At 38.9% G+C, this 20,829-nt stretch overlaps 1 protein-coding gene across 2 annotated transcripts in view; it reads right to left on the bottom strand.

Annotated features, from left to right (window-relative positions):
* The window catches only part of FYB1 (FYN binding protein 1), a 62,489-nt gene that overhangs the window by 17,208 nt on the left and 24,452 nt on the right, over nucleotides 1-20,829 (bottom strand). For both annotated transcript variants that reach the window (XM_069880094.1, XM_069880095.1), the window contains exons 3-6: nucleotides 4,178-4,358; nucleotides 2,258-2,307; nucleotides 1,111-1,130; nucleotides 280-326 (exon numbers count right to left, since the gene is read on the bottom strand). In XM_069880094.1, coding sequence (XP_069736195.1) covers nucleotides 280-326; nucleotides 1,111-1,130; nucleotides 2,258-2,307; nucleotides 4,178-4,358 — 298 coding nt within the window. The remainder of the gene's footprint in view (nucleotides 1-279; nucleotides 327-1,110; nucleotides 1,131-2,257; nucleotides 2,308-4,177; nucleotides 4,359-20,829) is intronic.

Here is a 20,829-nt window from a genome sequence, read left to right as displayed (position 1 = left end):
ACAGACATGTTCTTTAAATCAGATATCAGACTTCTGTTATCTAGATCACAGTAACCACATGGTTTTATTGCAGGAGTTTTTCCATCTCATGGTATAGCAGATATAAGTATGAAAGAACCTGTGAACAACTTGACTTTCCCTAGGTGAAATGATTGAACACAATACCACCTGGCAGGTACTGCAGTGCAATCATATTTCTGTGCCAGAAAAAAAATGTATATTTGTTAGCAAAGTTTTAGTAATAAAGATATGATAGGTTATAGATTTTTAAATTGCTACCTGATGTCATTTATGTCTTCATACATCTCTCCATCACTTTCTTGACCCTATAAGAAAAATACAGTTTTCAATGGCCTAGATACATTTGGAAAAACCTGAAGAAAATGGACCTTATTACAAAATGTATAAAAAAGTTTACAACAGAATGTAAACACAATGTAATTTAACCTCTGCAAACCAAGTTACTACATTATCCAAACCCACTATTCTTTTCTCTGACTATTTTTTTTTTTACTATACCATAATTATAAAGTCCTGGATTGTTACAATCACAATAGCACATTGCTTAATCCAAAGTGGATGTTTTAATTGCAATGTTAGTCCTGGGAAGCCTTTATCTTTGTTGATGATTACACTGCCATTATGAAAGTGCCAGGGTTAGCAGTAGTTAAACTGGAATGCTAAGGCTCTAAATGGGACTCAGAGCAGTGTCCCAGAGACTCTTTTAGTCCTTATGCATCCAAGTACTTAAATACATGATACAAACCTGTCCTTACCTGAAACAAGAGCTTTATTACTAGAATAGAACAGTGCCCTTATTTCTGGAAAATTTCAGTGAAATGAAATGCCAGTAAAAATAGAAGGAGTGGTTTAGCTTTTTTTTTAAAAAAAATCAACTTTTGGCATCTAGCCAGCTTTGATAATTAGTTCTAGTTTGCTCTGCTTACCTAGTTTTATTTCTGTCCTTCACAATTAGTCAGTGCTTCTACAACTTACTGTCAATATACTGGATTCTTTGTGCAAATAATTTTCTAGTGCATTGAAGGGATTTTACTAAAATTGTAAGTTATTTCTAAAAAGGATAAGTTTATCATGGAGGAGAACACTTACGCCTTCTGTGTTTCCATGACCTATGTGACAAAAAATAAAAACAGGTTATTTATTTTTACTGTGCAGAAAACAATTCACTCTAGCACTACTTTCAAACTGCTGATAATATCAATGATATTAACTAAAAATATATGCAGGCTTCTAGCTTCTAATCATAGAATCATCATAATGAGGGTATGAATGCAAAAATCAGAATTTTTCTAGCTTCCTTTTGTATTACACTATAAAACAGCAATAACTACAAACCAGCATATTTTACTATTTATTTTTAGAAGTGTTTAACTTGTTTTAAAGATTTTTTGTGACACCGATGAACCTACGTTTGCTATTTTTGGGTTTGTACAAAAATACCTATATATACAAGAAAGTAATTGTTGAAAACCTAACAAATTGAAGCAGACCTCAAAGGACTTCTTTGCACCAGCCTAAAAACTGAATAAAGAGGCCAAAGGCTCTTTTACAGAGCCAGCCTCTACCTCGGGCTGCAGGAGGAGAAACTCTGTCAATCTTCTGTGTCCTCCTTACTCTGCAGGTAGTTAGGTAAGAAAAGAGCTTGAGCTGAGGTTCAGGTCTGCAACTTACGCTGCTGTACAGCAGGGATGGCTAGCACACTAAACAATGCATACTGTGCCTGGCACAGACCAAGTGCTCTCGAGGAGAGATCAGGAGGCAGATTGAAATTCTTTGTGTCACAATCTGCTTCATTGGCTGCTCCTGGTACAACATAGCAACTCACTGCCTCTTATTGAAGGCAGACCACAAAGCAATGTTAAAAGCACAGTCAACGGGTTTTTTTTCATCACGTATAAAACAATGCCTGCTTCACCAGAGCACACAGCTTCAGTTCTGAAAGAGCAGCATTCCTTTTGATTCAGGTTTGAAAATCTGGTCATTTATAGTCCCAGCATATTTCTGATCAAAAAAAAGGGGGAGAAGGACAGATATTTAACACAGTTCTTGAGAGTCTGTAATATTAATTATAGAACACCTAGTGTTAGGAGCCAATGTCTTCACCCATGAAACTGCAGAATCAGCATAATTAGCTACACTAGTCATGCATGAATACAATATGCTTTTGCTTAGCTTAGAAATACAATATGCTTAAAACTTCATGTAGCTGCCATTAATTAAAATGTATACATCTTACCCCGTGAAACAAATTCAACATCATCATAATTCTCTTCATTTTCTGGACTTCTGTAAAGTTGAAAAAGTGGACACGTGAAACCAATGAAGATGTTTTTATTATTGCATTTTCATTCACCATGGTTCTAGTCCTTTTTTCAGCTATTTCATACAACGTCTGGATAGTCTGTTGAGTGCTTTATGCTACTTAAGTACCTGTGTGATTCCCTAATTGTTCTTCCTGACTGCGCCTTGATTTTTCACACGGGGTGACCTTGATCCAAAGTATAAAAGGAGAAAAGAGGACAAAGGCTCTCAGATACCATGGAGATCAGTGTGTAATGAAAAATATAATAGGTAGATGGGCTGACTGAATGGAAATCCTCTATGGGTCTTTTTAACCTTCTTTGCCTGTGCAGGATTCTTACACAATGTGGAAGCAGGAAGCTAGACTTCTGCACAACATTAAGTATAGCTCTAAGAGTTGCTCTTGGACTCATAGAGCTTAAAGTCTAAACAAGGGACAAGAAAATCAGCAGTGTATGGTTAGGCCAGGTAAAGGGTCCTGATGTCAGATTAAAAAACATTGTCAAACCAAGAGAAACAGGAAATTGAGAATGTAACTAATAATATTACCAACGACTTTTAACTTTATAATGCCGTGTAATAGTTGCAAGAAAACTAGGGCTGACAGTCATCATCAAAAGGTTGTAATCAAATAAAGGACTTGAAAGCAGAAAGTGTTCTTTGATAATCAACTTGATGGAGAAAGCACTGAGGCGGTGAAAGAAAACATGTCAGTGGGCAGCAGAGGGGAGAGTTTTCAGCAGAGGGGAGAGTACAAAGAGCACGCAGAAAGGGAGAGCAGAAGGACAGTCTGGAGCTAAATTTCGCGGGATCCTGAAGGCAAAGTGGACACAGTTGTCTCCCTCGCATGTTTGGCAAGGAGGGTGTCGGGGATGGGACCGCGAGGCGCTCCGGCCACTAGATGGGGCAGCAAAGCCGGGGTGCGGAGGCGGCAGCAGCAGAACCAGCAGCAGCAGCAGCAGCAGAACCAGCAGCAGCAGCAGCAGCAGAACCAGCAGCAGCAGCAGCAGCAGAACCAGCAGCAGCAGCAGCAGCAGCAGCAGCAGCAGCAGCAGCAGCAGCAGGGCTGGGGTGGTGTCGCTCCAGCCCTGCCAAAGCACAGGCTGTGCCCTCTCACACCCCGCTCTAAAGCCTGATGTGTTCCTCCTGCCCGCCCGCTGCTGCTGTTTGCAGACCCTGCTGGGCAGCGAGCAGCTCGTCGTTTGGGTTCAGCTTCTCTCTGGACAGTTTTGACGGTAGATTGAGGCGCTTCTAACTCCCACTGGGAGCTTCCCCTTTGTACACAGCCTTTCGGAGAAAAGTAAAGAAAGAAACTCCATACGTGGCAGAGGTTTCTCCGTGTTATCACAACAGGTCATGAGGCAGCTCCTGGTGTGGTTTCACGACCAGCGCTGAGCTCAGTACCTCTGGCTGGTGAGGCTGCTTCCTGGGGTATCAACTTATAGACTTGGCCCTCCTGGGTCTCCTTCCCACAGAAAAAAAAAAAAAAATCAGGGGGAAGCCTCAGTTATTGATACAAGTGATTTTCCACCAATATTTGAAGCCTGTGAACGCTTCCAGATTAAAAATGCCAGCAGGGTGTCTGTTGCCTCCCCCCTCTCCTTACCAGTAGGGCAGAAAAAAAAGTATTGTCACAGCTAAGACGTTTTAGGGAAACTGACAAATAGTTGGAGGGTTCAAGCTAATAAAAACTAATTCTAAACAGGCCAGGGATAAGGCAGGACAACGAAAGTGCTGTGAGACCTCACTCCACCAGAAACCTGGATATCTGCAGCCTTAAGCTGCTGCTGCATGAGAAAAGCAATAGGCAGAAAAAGGTGGGAAACTAAAGACCTTGGAGTTTATGTTTACTTACATTGTTTCAGAGCTGGGCTTGATGTTTCTGGGAGGCAAACTGGGAGCTGCTGGGAACTGCAGGGATGGGTGAGAGGCTGGTGGAGGAGGTGGCAGCTGCGTAGCAGAGTGTGGTGGAGGTACAGATGGGAACTGTGATGCTGAGGAAGGTGCTACCTGTTTCAAATCTTCATTTTTAGAGCCTGAAAAAAAAGCAGACCACAATGAATTTATAAAGCAAGCAGATGAAGAAGGCATCTCACTCTTTACATGAAATATTAGTATAAAATATCATTACTGCACACACCCTAGAGAAAGTGTGTTTGCTGAACCTGCTTCTTAGATATATTTGGTGTCTTATCAGAGTAGAGGCTCTGTCTAGAAGAGTGTACTGCCTATGGAAGTACGCTTTGCCAAGACATGAACAGGACACAAAAACCTTAGTTCATTCAGTATATTAGCCCTCCTGCTTTACAACTAAGTTATCATTTAGTTCTACAATTGGGTTGAAAAGACCAGCTGAAGAATTCACATGAGCATTGATTCACTCTTGCTAGAGTTTTCCTTGCCCACAGACAGAGTTTCAAGGCAAAGGGATGAGAGATGTAAAGATATTTTGGTATTGATTCAGAGGTATACAGGTCTCTGTATTTACTTGCACGCATTTGCAACATAAGATCTAAAAGGCTGGATTTCGTTTTCTAACAAGCTCCTGCTAGAAAGATGGCAGTTTGAGAAGCTGCACAGAAGCTATGCTTTGAACAAACAGATGCAGCCTTAGAAACAGATGCAGTGCATGAGGCACAGAAGCCGTGATAAGGAGGTGGGGTGAGTGAGCTGGTGTGCATGTGTGCTGCACTGAACTCATGCTCTGTGTACAAGCCAGAACCAAACCATAATAACCATTGCTTTGAGAGTTCATGCTGAGAGAGGTTATTTATCACAAAAAAATGAAATCACTGTTTAGATGCCATGATTTTAAACCTAGAATTTTTTTTTCATTCATCATGAGTGGATTAAAAGCTACTCAGAAAGCATTGTCCCCAGCAGTATTGAGGGAAGTCCAACAAAATCTCAGGAAGAGGAGAACAGAAGGGAAAAGCAAATTCATAGTTCAGTTCAAACCAATTACAATTGAAAAGAAAGCTCTGTTATTCTGGAGATTTTCTTTAACTTCACAACTGTATAGGAGGATTTAAAATCTTTTCAAAAATAAATCAACTTTCACCACATTGGAAAAAAATGTCTTAAATACAGAGCAATGACAAATATTTATTAATGCTTAATATCAAGACTGAAAGTTGCAAAAACTACTGAAAGAGCTTTCTTTAGCTGTTTGGGATTCTGAAATTCTGTCCTTGGTGCGCACAGGAGAAGGGGAATTGAAAACTAATAGAAGGACCTCTCATATGTCACACAGAAATCAAAGCAAAATTACCAAGCCTTGACAGTTTTTCTTCTTACTAACAAAGAACTTAAAAATTTCTGGACAAATTTGGCTTAGCTTGGAGCAACTTTTCAGCGTACATTGTCAACAACAGTACAGTTGAAATGTGTTAAGTTTCTCCATTACTTAAACAGCAAAGCACAAAAAGTCCCAACACTGCTGATTATGTTGGTGAATTTTTTTCTTTCCTTACAATTTATGATACGCCAACATTAAAGTTATATGGTATAACATAACTTTTTATTCACGTCTTTTTATGATTTTATTCAATAATGTAGCCCAAAAGTTATGTGAAATAATCCTTTCACTTAATACTGAGGAGGCTACAGCAAGGTTAATATGTGCCAGCTGGAGAGAGCCCAAAGGAGAAGAGTGAGAATGATTAGAGGTCTAGAAAACATGAATTCCTGGAAATATTGAATAAATGGTGGTTGTTCAGGGAAATACAATACAATTGTCTCTGGCAAAGAAGTAAGGGGGGAGTGTGTGTCTATATATATATATATACACACAGGTATGTATTTGTTTTCTTCATTTCCATGGTGAAAAAGGCAAGAAGTTAACATATTTAAAGGTTGGCAACATTTGTTAGAAGGCACTTTCTAATAGTGAAAGTGGAATTTCCATGGATTGAGGTACACATTAAAGAGGCAGGTTGAGCTTGTGACACAAATAAGTTTTAGTACAATTGTTCTTACTGTGCACATAGGGAAGGACTAAACTGCTTTACATCTCTTCTGATTCTATATTTTTTTAGATATTGCATTTAAAATACTTGCTAATGTATTGAATCTAACAGTTAGAGATCTACTAAAATATAGTTTTAGCCAGAACTTTCCCTCCAGAAAGATGCTCCTCTTGTTTGAAGATGAGAGATATAATGGACCACTAAAAGATTTGTTTGGTTAAGTTCGCTCACAATCTGCATTTTATTGTTTTCTAAGTACATCAGGCTTCAGGTTCAATTAATTTTTTTTTCTACCTTTGCTTACTAGGTCAAAAGACCATTTAGAACCACTGTTTTCTACCCTTAAATTATTGACACCTTAACCAATATTTCAGATTTCTTTTTCATAACTTTAAAGACCCAATTTTTTAAATCTCATCTCAAGGCATTTTTTTACCCATTTAGCAATTAATTTTTGTAATATCTCTAACTTTTCCAGCACTGTAAAAAAATATGGCACTGGAATTCTACACTTGTCTGTGTCTACTTGTCTGCCAAATGCAGTGATGAAAATTACAAGTCGTACTTCATCTGGCCATATCTCTACTGACTGCATTTGAGGTGTTTCATTATCTTCTCTGATTGTTATCCCTCCTCCTGTTATGGAAATGTAAACACCTAAACATCAAGCTAAAGCCTGTTGTCAAAAAAATTATTCAAGATTTTGTAACTATATGAAGATTCTTTCTGGGTAAACTTTCAAGAATTTAGGGTTACAGGCTGACAGCCATTGTGCATTAGACTTTTCTTTCACATTATTGCCCTTACTCAACTTTGGAGTTATTTATGATGTCTAGATTTTTACCCAAGGCTTTATACTACCCTCTCCTGCAGGTATGGTACACATACCTTCGTTTTACATGTATATCTACTTTTGAGTAAATGCAAAATTCGTTTAAATGAGCGAAGATTACACATGATTGTGCTCTTGTTACATCCGAGTCTCTGAGGTTTGTGCGTTCACATATAATTCTTCAGAGTCTTTGTTCATCCACAGATTTTATCAGCTATTATCTCTTGTTGTGCTAAAATTCCTGACAAATAGCATTGTTAATCTAAGTGTGTTGAATTCTTTTAAGTGGGTTCAAAAAAATAAAGAAGTCAGAAAGATTTTTGTCATGACAGCCATCTTAATTGGTGCTACTTATGCACTCATTTTTTTGTGTTTTAACAAGGAATCCTATACCAGTTTCTCCATGGTCATATTTATGTTGCCCTCATACAGTGTTGTGTAGACACACAACATGCATAAATGCATTATGCTATCATATGGTTTGTGATTAGCTTATAGCACTAAGATAAAAATTCTGCCCAAGCTTCTGTGCATAATACTTCTTTCATGTGATATGTCTTGAGAACCAAATCCAGGCTATCGGAAACTTAGCCAGGAAAGGACATTTAGATTAAGTGCTTATTTTTAAGCAAGAAGGCTGAACAACTTGTCCCTTTTAATTTATGCACATTGTCAGAATCTAACAATAACAAGATGATCCTTGTATTAATGGAAACACTACTTTTTATTTTCTAACTATTAGAACTAACTCTTCCATGCCTTTAGACTTATAATCACCAACACTTACACTGACTGAGAATGATGTGGGTGTCAACTGCATTAATTCCAATACTGAAAATAATGAGACAAGTTAGGTGGGAAGGTGTCATTTGGTATGAAAAAGTTGTTATAATCAGCCCTGCAGAGTCAAAGCTATCATAATGTTTCAGCAGCATTTTGTTTCCTATTTTAATGGAGTACTTCGTTTTGGCTCCCCTTCAATCTTCATAGAATCATAGAATCATAGAATAACCAGGTTTATTCTGGACCCACCAGAAGAGACCCACTGGATCATCGAGTCCAACCATTCCTATCAAACACTAAACCATGCCCCTTAGCACCTCATCCACCCGTCCCTTAAACACTGCCAGGGAAGGTGACTCAACCACCTCCCTGGGCAGCCTGTTCCAGTGACCATTGACCCTTTCTGTGAAATTTTTTTTCCTGATGTCCAGCCTAAACTTCCCCTGGTGGAGCTTCAGGCCATTCCCTCTTGTCCTGTCCCCTGTCACTTGGGAGAAGAGGCCAGCAACCTCCTCTCCACAACCTCCTTTCAGGTAGTTGTAGAGAGCAATGAGGTCTCCCCTCAGCCTCCTCTTCTCCAGGCTAAGTAACCCCAGCTCTCTCAGCCGTTCCTCGTAAGACTTGTTCTCCAGCCCCTTCATCAGCTTCGCTGCTCTTCTCTGGACTCTGAGACACTTGGTACTCTGAGGACTTGGAAAGGCTTTGTGCTGCTAGTGAATCTGAAGTCAGCTCTGGGCACTCAGAACAAGAAATCAAATTGAAACTACATTCTGGCCTCACCTGCACCCAAAGCACTCTCATTGCAGGAAACGGTGTTCTAGACCATCATTGTCTGGTCGTTTTGACCACTAACACCTCAGTTTCCGAATAGGCTCTTTTCTCTTCCTGGGACTCCCAACATTTTCACATGCTCTTTAGCACTGAAGAATCAGATGCAGAAACTTAAGGTCTTCACAAAAAAATGAAAGAACAGGTGTAAAGGAATGATATCTTCAAAAACCTGTGCAGCTGCATAGTGGCTAAGATAAACTTTCCATAGAAACTGTCCATAGAAAGTACAAAATATTCTAATGCATTGCTGCTTGTGATATTGAACTCTGATCATTCCCAGAGCTTCAGCATTTAACAGCAGAACTGTGTACAGAACATGACAATCATTTCTCTTGTGTTCTCGTGGAATCTTGTCAAACAACTTCCACTCGTGCAGCAACCAAAAGGTCACCTACATTCTTCAAGAAGACTAGAACACTGAAGCTGTCTTGATGTGAAATTTGTTATTTTGACCTTTGCTATTCCTGGCTTGTAAAAGAGAAATATTGATACTTCTTAGGTAGCTAACATATTGTCTGGAGAAAGAACCCATCAGTCCTTTATGTCCAAGTATTCCATGTTCAACAATCTCAGGAGAAACCAGCCTGTGTATAATAGTGCTCTATAATTTCCATGCCTCTCCTGTGTGAACTCAAAGAGAAACTAGCCAAAAACCCCAAATAAGTCCAGCTAATTGCAACCCACATACTCTACATAGTCTAAACCATTTTTTCAGGGCAGTATGAGAACAAGATCTCCATTCTCACCTTGCTTAAATCTTCAATGCTATCCTGAGATGCTGATGTACTTTGTCTCTAGATGTTAATACCAGAAATATGTGGCAAACTGAAGGGAAATCCCAGCAGTGCCTGGAGTCCTTATTGGAGGGACACATACAACAAGCAGTTGTGGGATAGGAATCTGATGGGAACCAATACTTTTGCTAGGGCCAGTTCTCCCCAGTCTTTTTCAAAATCCTGAAATAGATACGTCTTGTGTAAGGGCGATATGGAATCCAGTACTGACAAAGCTGAAATGCCATGTCTCTTTATCCGCTCTGTAGATACCTGGTTATCTCGCTGATTACATGAGGGATTAGCACATAGATGAACAGCAGTATCTAATTATCAACCTGAGCAAAACAGAGTAGTAGTCAAAGGGGAAAAAAACCCAACAAAACCATTTTTAGTTCTCACACTTCCCATTCAACAACCACTGGCTGAATATACAAACCTGATGATCATTTCAACCTGTACTACAATAGACTGTAGAATGACACAGAGCTTTTGACTGGCAAAAATGACAAATAATTTTGATAATCTCCCTTGAACTAGGGAACTATCCTAGCCAGGCAGAGGGTGTTCAGGCTTCAGCTATTCATATTTTTCTCACACTATGTCTGGATTGCCACAAAATGTATGCCTGCTCTCAGAGTCAATACTGCTTAAAAGCTCCAATTAGCTCAGAACACTCTCTTAGCTCACACTCTCTTACAAATGTATTAGCCTGGCCTCCAGTCTCAACACAGTCCTGACTTATCTGCAAAGACTTAACTCAGTTATGTTCAAGGTATCAGGCTGCAGCATGTAAGCCATCTATTGCCTCAACTCAGAAATTTCTAGTCCAAGACTGACTACGAGACAAAACTGGAACTGAACTGCAATGCATATCACACTAACTTCCATTTCAAATTCACTCCGATTGCACCTATTTCACCTTAAATACACAGCAATTCACACGTGTAAGAAGATCTCTCTCATAACGAAGTGGTCTCTTGCAGATACAAGGGAAAAACTTACCTCACTTCATACCCTAAAAAGCAGACTATCACCCTCTTTCTTTGGCCTAGAGCGTGGCCTCTGGCAAGACCTTTTTCACTCCCTGATGCAGCGAGCTTCTGCTTTTATTAACATAAAGAAAACCTGAAAATGATCAGCTATTGCAAGGGTACTCCAAACACTCTGCAGGAAAAACTGCCTAGAATTTGAAATTTCTTATTGAATTTCTTCAGTTTTTATAAAAGAGGGGAAAAGATTTTTCAAGCAGCTACACAGTCAAAAGTTTTGCATTTTGGAAGAAGCATACTTTTATAAAACAAAATGCTTTTGAGCTACTCTGCAAATGCAGCATCAGCTTTTAGTTTTACTGTAAAAGACTTCACTATTTTTACATGCAAGATCTAGGAAGCTCTCTGGGTGTTACAAAGGGTTTGCTAAGAATGTGCAACAACATCTGCAACAGCTGATCACCCACTTCCTACTTTATTCAGAATTTGCAGAGAGATGTTTTCTGCTCCGCTTCCCTAACCTGCATATTCATTTAGATATAAACTATAGTTTCAGGTTTCAGAATTATGCTGCTTTGGAGGTGCTCAAAGCAAACAGGGGAACTTAAAATATTAATGAAGCTCAGTGGTTTTGATTATGCTGTTGTCAGATATGCTGTAAAAACAGAGACACAAAGATTATTGGAGATACTACTCACAACTTGAAAACGAGGACCACAGAATGTTTTTTATAATTGTACTTCTGGATTTGAGACCTTACTTGTATAAAAGCCCTGGTACACTCTTTCTTAATTTTCTCTTCTTTTATTCTCCTCAGCTCTCCTGATTCGATTTCCAGTGAAACAGTAAAGCTGCTCTTTCAGCTCTGTACAAAATTCCTCCCTGAGAGGGGAAATTTTGCAGAAAGGGTGAAGGGGAAAATTTGAGACTTATTGAAGGTCTCCATCCATTTTAAGACTATTTTGCTGATTGTTGCTCATAGATCATTAAAAAGTATCATCAAAATAGATAGAGAATTTGTCCTTTTTAAAGCAGCACTTCTCGCTGATTTCAGCTGAGGTATCTTGTCCAGAGCACATGCAGGGACCATCTCAAGGGTATTATCACATAATGCTTAGTATCTATTCATAGAATCATAGAATGGTTTGGGTTGGAAGGGACCTTAAAGGTCATCCAGTTCCAACCCCACTGCCATGGGCAGGGACACCTTCCACTGGATCAGGCTGCCCAAGGCCCCAGCCAACCTGGCCTTGAACACCTCCAGGGACGGGGCATCCAGAACTTCCCTGGGAAACCTGTGCCAGTGCCTCACCACCCTTAAAATGTGAAACTGAGCAATATAAAAAAAAGTACTGAAGTGAGACTGTCTATGGGAATTTGAAGACCTTCAAGGCTCCTTACCCAGTTTTTCATTAGATTTCGTGAAGCTGATGTCTGTTATTCCTGGTCCCCCATACATTTACCTGAAAACTCTGGAAGCCAAGTTGAAATTATGACCAGACATATCTGCCAAGAACTTAACTCTGCTGGATCTGCTTGAAAGCAACTGCAAAAATCTGGGTAAGTATTTGTATGTAGCTTTTAGTGGAAACAAATACAAAACTCCAGCTTTCCTCTAAGGACATTCCTCTCTGCCCTTCTCTGAAAGTGAGAGAAGGCAAATTATTCTTCTTTCAGTGGCATTATACCAAAATATTTTATATCACCAAGAAAAAGGAGGATTAATTTTTGAAGTTCGTAGAACTGAAGAACAATGCTCAACTAAAATAAAGTTGAAGTTGTGCGTTTATCATAAATATCAGACCACAGCAGATGACATCCCACACGATGGGCATAATTTGGTACAAATGCAATGATATCACCTGTGTGGATCTGACCCAAAAGGAGTTGTCTTGTTCATGGGATTCATAAGGTCAGTTTCAAAGAAAACTGTTTGAATTCCTTTCTAATTTGCATATTATTTCTTTGGCCATCTTTCAACAATACAACTTGTGAGTTCCAAAAGATCAGTTGAATTAAATTTCCCTCAGTCTTATTGCTCACTTATTCACTCTCCAGCTATAACTACATGCACCACAGTTACTGCATATGCATGTAAGACTAAATTTTTCAGTAAGCAAAGAGTGGGCACATGCTTTCAGTCTGCTTCCCTTAGAAAGAAATTTTTTTCAGATTTTATTAAGAGGGATATTAATGCTGTGGAGGAAACCCTCCCACACAGAACTTTTTGAAGCATTACATTTAATTGGTCATGTAATTCTACTAAAATATGCGGAAAAATTACAAATTAAACTGCTTAGTGTGGCTTACAGCACTGAAAAACATTCCTGCAGTTTAAAAATGAATGCAACCATTCTGATAGGAATATGAATGAGACAAGTTATTGTCTACCTAAGGAAACAGATAAATCTAATCCAAGATACAAATAAAGTAAGACTTGAGTGAAATGAACATCTAGTGTTTCCTTCGGAAGTTTGTTCTGGATACAGCTTACTATTCTTGCACATTAAGAAACAAAACCACACAAACCCCATGGCATATTAGTATTTAAATTATTTGTCCTTACTTATTTCCATACAACACTCTGCAATATCTTTCGAATAGCTTATTGTATAGTTTTAGTTAAAAAGGAATAAAATGTATCCATCAATAAACCACTAAAGGACAGTTCTCAGCTGTGAATTGTCATAGGGTCTGCAACACATTTGTAGATCTTCCCCCTGATGGGTTGTTTATATCGTTGTATGGGGGCACAAAAATATATTTTTCTCATGTATATACTTGTCATAGTCTGCTTAGGAATTCTAGAGTAATTTCTGAAGCTGACTATACTAAATCCCATTGAGTTATCAATGATCATTCTCGAGAAGAGTTTTCAGAGTCTGAAATGCAGAACTTAGGATGGTGAAGATAAACCACCTGAATGCACCTGTCAATTCTGTTGCATAAACCTAAACAACAACTACTAGCAATGCCAGCCACAAGCTGACATGCAGTTTGGATTGTTTGGAGGCCACTTCTGTTTTGAATCAAAGTAAATTTCTAACATACTTTCTCCACAGGTCTAAACTTCTGCAAAGGCCTGAATGAGACACATGGTGTGTTATGTTGTATTAGAAAACAGTGTCAACCCTCTAGCAGGGTCCGTGCTGAATGGGGTTAACACAGTGATTAGATTACATGACATGTGAAAGGATTCTTTGTGAAGCAGTGTTGAGAACTCTAGTTAGAAAGGAGAATTTATAAGGAGGGGAAAACAGGACAGCTAGAAACAGAACAGCTTTAAGCAGAACAGCTATGACTTTATTATGGAAGTTAACAAAACAGAAACTGCTATAGATAATCTCTAAAACTGATGGAACAGAGCAATTCTTTCTAGTTAATTATGTTTCCTTGTTACAGTTTTTGAAATCATGTTATTTCCTGCACCTATTTTGTTTCACATGAAGAAACATTTTGGATGAACCTTCATCCTTTGGCTGCAGTATGTAGGTCATTGCACACAAGCAGCTGTTCTGTACCAAAGCTTTAAGTATTCTAAAACCTGTCCAACTTCCAGAAAGTATTATGAATACTAATTATGTTAATAATTTTAATTTAAAGCTCAACAAGAATGGTAGGAACTGGATGAATTTTTCCCATTCTTTAAATTGATACATATTTTGCTGAAAATCTACTTTGCAACTAGTTGTGTCAACGAAGTGTATCTGGCATACCATGTTACTTTATAAGCACTTTGTGGTAAGACTGAGGGAAAAAAGTCCTGCTTTTTTCCCCCAGTATTGTGGCGATGAAGTTCTGGAAATGTTGCTATTACCATTACTGGACAACACATCTTGAACTCTAAAGGTCTTAAGTTTAGGTAGTTAAGAAAAAAAATGTTTTGTAGTCCATTTTCTCATAATTACAAGAATGTTTGGCGTATACCTCTCATGTATTTGACGTCTGACGTATACTAAAATTTCTCTTTGAGCTGAGAAGTCTTAATTTCCCTGCATTGTTTAAATAATATTTCCTTAGTGACTCAAAGATGTAAAATTATGCAGCATGCACAATGTTGGAATTAGACAAAATATATAAACAATGCTGGAGTAAGTATTTGCATCTTTTTGTTTTTGTAGGCCTTTGTTCACAGGAAGAAACACTTTTAACAAATCTTTGCCATTATGTTGCATTACATGGGTAATGAAGCACAAGTTAATAAGTTGAGTAATGAAGTTAGTAATCCAAAATGTTCATTAAAGGAAACAGCTAGTCATTGCTGATAGCATTCATCTGAATGATTAAATACTAAAGTAAATATTCTATACTAATAGAGACAAAAAATATGAAGCATTTAATATTAAAGATATTAGGAAGATTTTGAAACAGTATACTAACAATTTATTTCCTCCTAAGAGGTCCATTTTATTAATGAAAATTTCTGAGGTCATTGTTTTCCATTTGAAACTGAAACAGACTAAAATGTGTGTATTTGGAACAATGATGCTGATTGTTCAGAGATCCTAAAGAGAAAATGTGGAAAACCCCACTATTGGAATGCAATATTTTGTTGCACGGGAATTTTTTATGCAACTGATGTTTTTTATATCAGTGTTTATGCTCTTCTGATTAATTTTTAACAGGAATTGTGTACTATGTATGAACTATTTATGTTTCATATTGAACAATAATTTTGTGAAATTGCCAACCTCTTCATCTGGTTGTTGCTTTTGGAAATAAATTATCATTTTTTAAGGAAATTTCTTAGAGTACATTTTCTTTGCTTGCATTTGCATCATTGTACATGTTTTCTTTTCCTTATCTTTCAAATATAAATGATTTACTAAAGATAATATTTTAAACTACTGAAATATTAAATGTCCTCCATCTCTGAATATTTCCAATTGCCATTTTTCTTTCTTGCATATGAAATGATACCACGCAATATAAAATTAACTAGCTCAGGTTTATAAATATTTCTTATTAAAAAAATCAGTAATGATTAAGTCTTTTTTATCAAACCATGAGAAGTTTCACCTACAATTGAGAATTAATTTTATGTTTCCCTTTAGAAAAGGATAGGCTTCTGTGTATGATTACTCATCTGTAGTTTACAATTACTTTACTTGTGGAAGTAAGCATTCCCAGATGAAGAATTCTGAATATCTAACCTCATATTTAGCCACCATAAGGCTCAGTCCTGTGAGCTTTTACCCATCAGGGTACTTTGGAAAAAATCTGTGGGTTCTCTTTTAGAAGTAAGATTTATGCATATGCATAGCATTTTTCAGCTGTCAGACTTAAATGTAGATTTAGACACTCTCTTTCAGGTGTTGTTATCCCTCTTCTATTTGTCTTTACATTTTTGCATGGAATGGAAAAAACCTACCAGATATGTGGTCTAGGACTTAACTTATCATCATTGTACTAGTTTGGGAAGGTCCTACACCTGGACCAGGGCAATCCATGGTTTTAATACAGAATGGGGCATGATATGATCGAGAGCAGCCCTGAAGAGAAGGACTTGGGGGTGCTGATTGATGAGCCAGCAATGTGTGCTCGCAGCCCAGAAGGCAAACCATAACCTGGGCTGCATCAAAAGAATTGTGGCCAGGAAGTAGTGGGAGACAATTCTCCTCTACTCCACTCTTGTAAGACCCCGCCTGGAGTACTGCATCCAGTTCTGGAATCCTCAATATAAGAAGGATATGGAACTGTTGGAACAGGTCCAGAGGAGGGCTGCAAACATGATCCGAGGGCTGGAGCAGCCCCTCTGCTATGAGGACAGACTGAGGGAGTTGAGGTTGTTCGGCCAGGAAAAAGGAAGGCTTCAAGGCAACCTTACAGCAGCCTGCCAGTACGTGAAGGGGGCACACAAGAAAGCTGGAGAGGGACTTTTTACAAGGGCAGGTAGTGATAGGATGAGGGGGAATGGCTATAAATTGGATGGAGGAAGATTTAGATTAGACATTAGGAAGAAATTTTTCATGATGAGGATGGTGAAACACTGGAACAGGTTGCCCAGGGAAGTTGTGCTTGCCCCCTTCCTGGAAGTGTTAAGCCCAGGTTGGATGGGGCCTTGAGAACTGAACATGAGCCAGCAGTGGCCCGCGGGGCCAAGAAGGCCAATGGCATCTTGGCTTGTATCAGAAACGGCGTGACCAGCAGGTCCAGGGAGGTTATTCTCCCTCTGTACTCGGCACTGGTGAGACCGCTCCTCGAATCCTGTGTTCAGTTCTGGGCCCCTCACCACAAGAAGGATGTTGAGGCTCTGGAGCGAGTCCAGAGAAGAGCAACCAAGCTGGTGAAGGGGCTGGAGAACAGGCCTTATGAGGAGCGGCTGAGAGAGCTGGGATTGTTTAGCCTGGAGAAGAGGAGGCTAAAGGGAGACCTCATTGCTCTCTACAACTACCTGAAAGGAGGTTGTAGAGAGGAGGGTTCTGGCCTCTTCTCCCAAGTGACAGGGGACAGGATGAGAGGAAATGGCCTCAAGCTGCACCAGGGGAGGTTCAGGCTTGACATCAGGAAAAAATATTTCATGGAAAGGGTCATTGGGCATTGGAACAGGCTGCCCAGGGAGGTGGTTGAGTCACCTTCCCTGGAGGTATTTAGAAGATAGGTGGATGAGGTGCTGAGGGGCATGGTTTAGTGATTGATGGGAATGGTTGGACTTGATGATCCAGGGAGTCCTTTCCAACTGAGTGATTCTGTGATTCTAGTGGGAGATGTGTGTGCCCATGGCAGGGGGGTTGGAACTGGGTGATCTTTAAGGTTCCTTCCAACTGAAACCATTCTATGATTACACACAGTGGCTATCACTCCACCCTAAACTGTGTTTTTTGGTGCCATCAACTACCTATTGTTTCATCTGTCTTGGAGACAGATGATTTGTCTCAAGTTACAATTCTTTTTATGCTCTTAAAACTTAATACTGAGCTGTTGTGTAACTTCATCCAATGTACTGCAGAGGTGAAAAAGGAAAACCTGCATTGACCTTTTAAGTCCATACTCTGCAGTAAACAGCTGTGACATCCTGTGATAAAAAAAAAAATACCCTGTTCTTTATAACTTTGGAAGCTGTTGTTTTATCTTGCATCAAGTAAGAGCAATAACTGACTAGTTCTACGGGGCTTTTCTAAGACAGTTAAGACATCTACTGTCCTTGAGAGTGGTGCTTGATTGTTAATTTCTTTCTCAACAGTGTTGCGAAAACTTTAACAGTGCACCTCAAATTTTAGTTCCTACTTTCTCTCTGGTTGTGTTACCTAACTCAAATAGCAGTGTCACTGAGTGGGTATACAATCCATTGCAGAATAGAACCTCAACAATGACTGCAGACACAACCATATACCAAGTTATAAATTGTGAGAATTTTCTTACGTCTTCTTTTCTTCCAGATTCAGTACTGTTTTCTTTTGTTTCTGCCAGTACAGCTCAACATTTTCTCCCTAGCTGAAGACTCAGTTTTGATTGTTCACGAGGCATTCAGATGTGTTTCGAGCACTAGGGAATCTGAGCCTTCAACTGACTTTATGTGGGTGGCCATCTGTACACACACAATCCCAATGAGGTCAGCCCAGCTGCAGTTCTTCTATGAAGCAACAGTATGCTTATGGCTTTACATTGAAAGCTGACTTCTCTTCTGTTTTCTAAGGAAGCCCTATGTGCACTTCGGGTGTTTATTATGAAACAATATCATTAGTATTATTATATGAATCTAGAAAGAACGTGCATCCCATTGATTTTTAGCAGAGGTAAATATGACCTGCTCTCAGGCAAAAATGCTGTATAGGGGCATAACACGGGAATTTACCAGAACTTTGTCTTCGCAGACACAGATGGGATTTTATTAAGCTTGCCTTTGGTGGAAAATAGTACTGCATCAGTAGTCAGACTTTCCTCAGCAAAACACTTGTATCTATGGAAGTTTTATCAAGAAACTGTTTTCAGGACCAGGTGAAAATTTCTAATACAAAGCCAGGCCAAGACCAAAACAGCATCCCTTAGAATTCAGGCAATCATTTTGGACAGTTTAAATCTGTCTCCTATGTGTGAGTAAGACTACTGCATCTAAGACAAGTCCTTCAGCATCTAATGTATTAAGTTATTTCATGCCCAATGAATACTTGATTATGTAAAAAACTAGTCAGGCAGCATTTAGGGGAAAGAGTAACAACCATTGTAAAAAGGCTGAATTGACACTTCTGAGATAGCACAGTTATAACTTGTTGTTAAATTAGACAATTCAAGGTTTTCTGCACCCCAGACATACACCGTAATACAAGTTTAACAATGACTCTGTGTGGAGCTTTTCTCTTCTCGAAGACAGCACAAAGCCTAAATTTTGCCCTAGTACAGATAAAGCCCCCCAAAAGCTAGATCTCAGAAAGATTGGTTGGATGGTAAAACCATTTCTGTTTGCTTGTTCTTCATTTTACTCAGCACCTGAATAACAAAAGCAAATTGAGTGACTATGGCAAGCTGCTGTTTAACAGGACAAAGTAATGTGCAGGAAAAATTTAAGCTGTGGAGGTGTCTTCTTCCTGACATGACTTTGACTTTAGAAATGACAGTTAAACAAAAAAAAAAGAAAGCTATTCAGTTTAACTGCTTTCCCAAAGCAGGTAGGTTTTATCATTCAAGTTTAACATTCCAAGAAAGTCAGTAGCAATGTGTAACTTTGTTGAGCTGAAAATAAGTTAAACTCTAGAGCACCTAGTCTATCCATCAGAACTGTTTTATGGAGACTTTTGCCATAAAGACACGAGCTGCATTAATTAATGACAAACAATCATAGAATCATAGAATCATAGAATCACCAGGTTGGAAGAGACCCACCGGATCATCGAGTCCAACCATTCCTATCAAACACTAAACCATGCCCCTTAGCACCTCGTCCACCCGTGCCTTAAACACCTCCAGGGAAGGTGAATCAACCACCTCCCTGGGCAGCCTGTATCCATATGTACATGCCAGCTCTGCAGAGAAAGGTTTGAATTTCAGGGGCACTGAATACCTTTGTACTGCTGTGGCTTCTAAATCTTCCAGTCTCACCCTGACTGTGTAGTAAAGAAAACCATGCCTGACACATCAGTTCTGTTTTGCAGCATGGTTGGAGGACAACCTGTACCGCCACACTGGGCAGCTCCAACCTTAGCTCATGTTTTGACCATGACTGTTGCAGGCTGCTGGTTGCACTAGTGCTTGTTAGTGACAGCTGGAGATCCTTCTTCTAGCTAAAATTTGAGTGTTACTCTTACAGCCCTGTTCACTGGATTAATTTTAAATACATAGGATAAATATTTCTAAACTTCAGTTTTAAAAAAAAGATGATGAAAAATTGCTTCCTTTAAAAAACTGCATGGGAACCAGAAAAAAAATGGAATAAATAAAGAGAAAAACAAAAGTATTCCTTCATTAATTATTTAAAAATAAACTAAAAATATTTAAAAAATGCAGGTTTGGTTTTTTCCAGGCTTTTTTGAGACTTCTCAGAGTTCTAGTCAGCAAAGATTATATTGTTCCTCTTTAATAAAATCATTTGCTGGTGTCATTTGTTGAAAATACTGCCTTTCCATTTCGAGATTGCTCTGGGCACTTGAGTAAAGGCAGTCATGCTGAAGAGTGCTCTGTGGAGAAGAGACAGCTGCTCACTTGGCTGTAAACTGGTGTATTTCTTTCAAAGAGGTACACACATTTACATAGTGTGAAGATCTGGCCCAGCCCATGGATTTGTGGGCTAATTTCTATAACAGTGGGTTAAAGCAGGAAAGTCAGAATGTAATAGCTGAGAAGAAAATACAATTTATGTTACTAATATGGTCCTAATTTTTGAGCGGGATTAATAATAACGATATGTAGTTGCACACACAGTGTGTTTTTGGTGTGCCTTTTTGTCTTTAAAGAAAGTAAATCCTGAGTTTTTCATCCAGTCATATCCCATTTGAATGTGCTCTGTCTCAGGAAAGCAAATATATGTATTCAAAATGGCTGAAGTCACACTGTATTCTATATAAAAAAGGCACAAGGAAATATTTTGTATCAATTAAATTACATGAACATATCTGATGCACTGCACGTGCACAGAGTTGAGTTTGAATAACTATCATCAGTCTGAGCATCTCTCATCAGTTACATTATGCATCTAATTTTAATGCTCTGAATCACACCATTGGGCATGTCCCTTCCTCGCTGACTACACTGCAGATTTAAGAGTCTAAGTTTGATCTGTTAAATTAAATCTGAGAGAGATGGTTAAGGCAGGCTAATGTAAGTGAAATGCCCCATGTTATCAGAAGTTACTTAACTTACTTAGCTGTGTGTACTACCTGACAAAATTTGTTGCA

The sequence above is a fragment of the Phaenicophaeus curvirostris genome, chromosome Z, assembly GCF_032191515.1.
Source record: "Phaenicophaeus curvirostris isolate KB17595 chromosome Z, BPBGC_Pcur_1.0, whole genome shotgun sequence".
Taxonomy (NCBI): domain Eukaryota; kingdom Metazoa; phylum Chordata; class Aves; order Cuculiformes; family Cuculidae; genus Phaenicophaeus; species Phaenicophaeus curvirostris.
This window is presented reverse-complemented; position numbering and strand designations above follow the sequence as displayed.